The sequence below is a fragment of the Penaeus vannamei genome, chromosome 33 (genome assembly GCF_042767895.1).
Source record: "Penaeus vannamei isolate JL-2024 chromosome 33, ASM4276789v1, whole genome shotgun sequence".
Taxonomy (NCBI): domain Eukaryota; kingdom Metazoa; phylum Arthropoda; class Malacostraca; order Decapoda; family Penaeidae; genus Penaeus; species Penaeus vannamei.
In genome coordinates this window covers 30,105,698-30,111,566 of record NC_091581.1, presented here as the reverse complement: position 1 = coordinate 30,111,566, position 5,869 = coordinate 30,105,698, and the positions used below count along the sequence as shown (strand labels likewise).

Here is a 5,869-nt window from a genome sequence, read left to right as displayed (position 1 = left end):
AGTAATAGACCATCATCACTACTTGAAGTACAATTATCGCCATTATCAATAACTACAGCAATAAATGTTAATAACGATGGTGATAATAATTACAGTATACTACTATTACAATAGAACAAAATAATAATATTGGCAATAAAATTTGCAGAGAAAATTACATTTTTTTTCAAATATTTGTACGAATTTTGCAGTACAAATCTACTTCGGAGATTTTAACCCTAAAATCTGGATTGCGTGTGTGTTGGATGAACAATTACCCATAATTTCTATATTTGTTTTGGTATGGAGATTGGATTGGGAAAGGCTAGATCAGTAGCAACTAGAGGTGGTGTCATGGCGCCTGATTCTATTTTCGGAAAAAAAGCACATTGGGGTTTATGTTGATGACGTCACAAAAGTTACGGATGCTTGGTGAATATGGTCGATCCGTTTGGTCTCTTCGCTTTTCGAAAAGAATGGAAAATAATGATTTTAATGGTTATATTTTCATGGAACAATCATCAAAACAGGCGCCATGACACCACCTCGAGTTGCTAACGATCTAGCCTTTCCCGAATTTTGAATCGGTGCGAATAATAAAAATTAAACCACAAGACACCTAACGCTTACAACTGACCACGACCATGTTTTGGAAATTCATAACATTAGCATCAGGTATTTGCACTGTCATGGGTTCCATTACTACTGTACTGCACGTTCATTATAATTCAAAGTTATCAATAGTCTAAATAAACCTCGTCGGAATGCTGCAGTAACATATATATGTGTAAACAGTATACACGCCCCTCAATATAAGCAAAATACTTTTTAAAAAACGGTCCAAGACAAAATTTCCTTTCGTTTATGTCTTCAAAGATGACATTGTTTAATGTGAAAAATATTATCTTCCGTTACCGTTGCCCTCCATTGAAATATGTTGCATGAATAATTTTTGTATTTTCTTGCGCGTGTGAAACAAAGTACAGTACTTAAACACATTTAAAAGGAAGCACTCGATTTTAACTACATTTTAGAGGTCCATAATTATCAGTTGTAGAACATTTAGCTCCAACTTGTATGTGCGAGAGTGGGAGTGGGAGTGGGAGTGGGAGTGCGAGTGCGAGTGCGAGTGCGAGTGCGAGTGCGAGTGCGAGTGCGAGTGCGAGTGCGAGTGCGAGTGGGAGTGCGAGTGGGAGTGCGAGTGGGAGTGCGAGTGGGAGTGCGAGTGGGAGTGCGAGTGGGTGTGGAAGTGGGAGTGGGAGTGGGAGTGGGAGTGGGAGTGGGAGTGGGAGTGGGAGTGGGAGTGAGAGTGAGAGTGAGAGTGAGAGAGAGAGAGAGAGAGAGAGAGAGAGAGAGAGAGAGAGAGAGAGAGAGAGAGAGAGAAAGTGAGTGAGAGAGAAAAAGAAAGAGAGTGAGTGAGTGAGTGAGAGAGAGAAAGAGAGAGAGAGAGAGAAAGAGAGTGAGAGTGAGTGTGTGTGAGAGAGAGAGAGAGTGAATTAGAGAGTATGTTCCATCTTCAAATAAATCAACAATTTCTCTCTGGATGCAGTCACACCACCACCAAAAATACCAATCTCAATAGGAACCAATGAAATATGTCACAATTCTTAGAAAATTTTATTCAAAAATCTTATTTAGAAACCGCTGTAGAAAAATACAAGAATTCTAAGAACATAGGAGTCTACAGATTATCCCTGTGACACTTGAAAGTAGAGTACTTTATACCTCTGGCCCACAATTATACAACAAATCTATTTGTACACACCTATCCTTCCTTCTCACACACCACAGCAATTCGGGTTAATGCTGAAACATCCAAATCCACATTTCTCTATTGGTAATTTACAAATGGGCCTTAATTCTATCCAATGAGTGTATGTATATGTGCATACATGTATATAGATGTATGTATAAATGTACATAATAATGTATGCATGTATGTATGTAGGCATGCATGTATGTATATATGTATGTAAGCATACATATGTGTAAGTGTTTATGTATGTGTATGTATATGTGTGTGTGTGTGTGTGTGTGTGTGTGTGTGTGTGTGTGTGTGTGTGTGTGTGTGTGTGTGTGTGTGTGTGTGTGTGTGTGTGTGTGTGTGTCTACACTCACGTACACAGATAGATGAATATACAGTATATATAAATTTGCTCTAATATAACTGGATTTTTCAGCTCAACCCAGTACACTATTCTGGGTGCAAGATTCCATCAATACAAATATCGTGTACAGGGCCAAAATTAAAATACAAGACACGAGTATTATCACAGGGTCGGGAATGGTGCATTTCGTTTCTCCAGAAGGATAACATCATGGAATGTGTTCAAGCGTAGAAAAGCTACCTCTTATCACAGTTTTTTTCAGATCTTTTAAGTACATACCAAATCAAACTTTTTTTTCTTCTCCAAATGAAAGCAACAAAAGCAATATGTAGTTACAAGATATATTGCTACCTTCAATTGACACAATTTATAATGCTTGCTGCAACATGAAAAAAAAAAAAAAAAAAATGACACAGGACTATCTTAGTCCCTTTCTTGCCTGGAACAGGATAATATGAAAAGAAAGTATAGCAACCTCAACAGGAAGCACGTAACTGTACAACAGTAATATACATGTAATTGCAATGTTGTGACTTTTAATGCCCACGGACATCAAAACGCAAACATAAACATAAAGTTCGAGCAAAGATAATGCTGGTAGCCGTATGTCACAAAAGATATTTACCACTTAATATACCAGCATTTATGGCCACCAGCTGAGACAGGTACCACAACAGGTGCTAAGCATAGACAAGATGCCACTAACTCGTAGTAAACTTAGGCATACACTGTACATATATGAGATCGCTAAACAGTAACTTAAATTAATAATGCCATTGTTTTAATACATTACATGAGGGGTTATTTGCACTTCCTCAAAAAGCTGCCTCTTGTAATCTCACAAAAGGATCCATATGATGAGCAGAAAATCCTTTGAGATAACTTAAACGTCTAGGGGCACAATGGTACAATCACTTAAATATACACATTATACAAGTGACTCAAATTTCACTTATTCATAAATTAACGTGTGGAAAACAGGAGATGGAGCATTTTGAATGCATTCATCACAGCCGAGTCAAGTTGCATCATCACACTGTTTTAACGATCAGAGAAAAGTTGGATCACAACTGCCTTTTCCCTCTGCTTGTGCAATCACAAGAAGGGTCGAGGCCACACCTGCTATAACCAACTATTGCGGTAAGGACACTTTTAATTACCACTTTATTACAGTTTCTATAGGAACACGAGCTCAAAAACAGCCCAAAAAACAAATCATTTGAATTAGCTAGGTGTGTTTACTATACTATATAGGAATATATAGTACCTATTGAGGCACTAAACTAACCGTCAGTTGAAAACAAGTTATCTTGTAAAGTATGTTTACTGACCAAAAATGCCTGTAGGACCCAAATGCTTCTACACTAGGTAATGCCTACATCTAAGGGTAGCTGAGCAACTCTACAACTATACAGGTACAGGGAAGACCCACAACCAAACAGAGTCAAGGCAGTTCCTTTATAAACTAAAACTGGAATGTATAAAACAACGTTCTCCATGCAATGTGAATAAATTAAATGAAGAGCATGATGGCATGAAGTTCTTCAGTCCACAAAAATTACCCATTTTACTGGTACACAGAAAAAACACGTAGTTGAGAGAGCCCTGAGGACTATAGTTGGACCATAGAACATCTTATCACACCTAAACAAATAGATTCATGATTTCTGTATTGAAACTAATTGACAGAATGGCAGAGTAAACAACACTTGAGATCACAATTAGATTACAAAGTTGCCTTGCAAAAAAAAAAAGAAATAAAAGAGAGAAAAAGGGAAAAAAAGGAAAAATAAAAAAGAAAGGTTTTTGTAATTTAGCCCATCACCAACCAAAATAGGAATATTAAAAGCTTTTTGAGATAATAAGTATCATCTCACTACAAATAATTCAATTTAGAAACAGACCTGTTGCACACACTTTTATAATACATTTCACTTTTATACACAAGAGATAAATTAAGACAGTTTAGAGGAGCAGGAATCTTAATCTCGAGAGCAACTTGAGAAGGCCAAAATGTGCAAAGTGAGTATAATATTTACCGTTAGTATGAAGTACCAAATGTTATCACAGCTTTTGAGACTTGAAAATTCTAAACAATCGTCCCCTCCCATCATAATGGCAATATTACTTTATCGTTGTCCTTTACTTGGTCAGCAGGTGGAGGCTTTCCACTTCCACTTCACTTAAATATTAGGATGCAGAACAATTGTGTCTGCTTCTTGGACAGAAAGATCCCTCCGTTTGGGGACTTTATGCGCTATCTTACTCAAGTGGCAAACAAGCTTCAAATATTTCATCTCATCCACCTGCGCTCACTTGTGTCATGTATTAGATATTTTAAACTTTTAATTAACTGAATATTAGAATGAGAAGTTTTATTTTACAGTGTCCAAGAACATCTGGTTCTCTTCGTTAGAGTTGGAAGTAATAATACTGAGATTCAGTTCATCTTTGCATAATAAGACTATGCAGTTGTAATAGGGAAATACTTTGGCTGAAATATTCAACTCTACATCCCCATCCAGTTAAATATACAAATAATATATGTCCTTAAACCTAATGGAATGTTGAATGGAATGGTTAGTTGCAATTGGCACTGGACTCTTTTAGAAGTCCACTTTGTGATTACTTCTCTAAAGATCACTGTTCAAATCTGGAATCTGCTGAGCTCTGGTCAGCAAAATGGTCTCTCACTCTGCACTAACATTGTGTGGGACCAGTGCAAGTGCTGCCTCAGATACATCAGTTGCCACATTTCTGTTGTCATCCACAGTCTGCTTAAAATCTTTTACTTGACCTTTTCTTATTGCTTCAATGACTTCTTCAGGATTGGTGCAGTCACCTTGCTGAGCTACAAGTTTTAGATAATTAAGATAAGCATCATAGTTATTGGAAGCAGCAAGATTGAGCAGGGAGAAGTAGCTATTATTAGGGGCCATCACACCATCACCTTTCTTGCATCTTATTTTTGCCTCCTTTCCATCCACAAGAAGCTGTTTTTCCGACTTTATCTTGAAAGAGGCAGCATAAGAATCCGACTCAGACACTGGAAGAATAAGTTGTGATGATGGGTCATTCACAGCAGCTGCTGCTGTTAAGAAGTGATCCGCAGCATTTTCTTTGGCCGATGGAATCCCACGGCTCTTGCGCACTGCAGAGAGCCTCCTGAAGAAGGTTCTACGGGGAATGCGGTACTGTGCAATTGCTTTGGCTGGAGTAAGGCGGCCTAAGAGAACAGCTTCAATGCCTTCCTCAAGATCCAGGTGTGTATACGTTCTCTCACAGGACTTACCACCAAGAGTAGTTGTTCGTTCTTTGCTAATGGGTAGGTTTTCTAAGGAGGTCTGTTGTGCGTGTTGTTGTTGTGCCGGGGCTTGTGCTTGCGATGAAGTATCTGAAGTCTCTGGCGGAGTTGACGTCTGTAGTTCCTCATCATCTACTTCTGTATTGCCATCTGGACCTAAGGAATACAAGAAATGTGTTACTATGGTCTACTAACTCTTTATCATACACAATCAAATTGCAAATGCTGGTCTTACAAGGATGAAAATTAAATTTAACCTAAGTTAATATGTGAACATGAGAAATCCAATCCTTTTGCTAATAATTATCATCATTTTAATAAATGCATTGTAAACTGATCAATAAATACTAGACACTGAAAAAATAAATAAATAAATAAATAAAATCAAAATCAAAATATCATACCCTTAGAATATCCCCTTTACTTACAGAAACATTCTTAAAAATACAGTACGTACCTGTTGAGTTTGTATCACATT

General features: G+C 37.5%; 1 protein-coding gene across 3 annotated transcripts in view; it reads right to left on the bottom strand.

Annotated features, from left to right (window-relative positions):
• Nucleotides 1-1,582: 1,582 nt before the first annotated feature.
• Nucleotides 1,583-5,869, bottom strand: part of LOC113826731 (protein tramtrack, alpha isoform) — a 10,303-nt gene continuing 6,016 nt past the window's right edge. For all 3 annotated transcript variants that reach the window (XM_070145072.1, XM_070145073.1, XM_070145074.1), the window contains exons 3-4: nt 5,849-5,869; nt 1,583-5,547 (exon numbers count right to left, since the gene is read on the bottom strand). The exon at nt 5,849-5,869 is cut by the window's right edge and continues 85 nt beyond it. In XM_070145072.1, coding sequence (XP_070001173.1) covers nt 4,778-5,547; nt 5,849-5,869 — 791 coding nt within the window. In that variant the 3' untranslated portion in view covers nt 1,583-4,777. The remainder of the gene's footprint in view (nt 5,548-5,848) is intronic.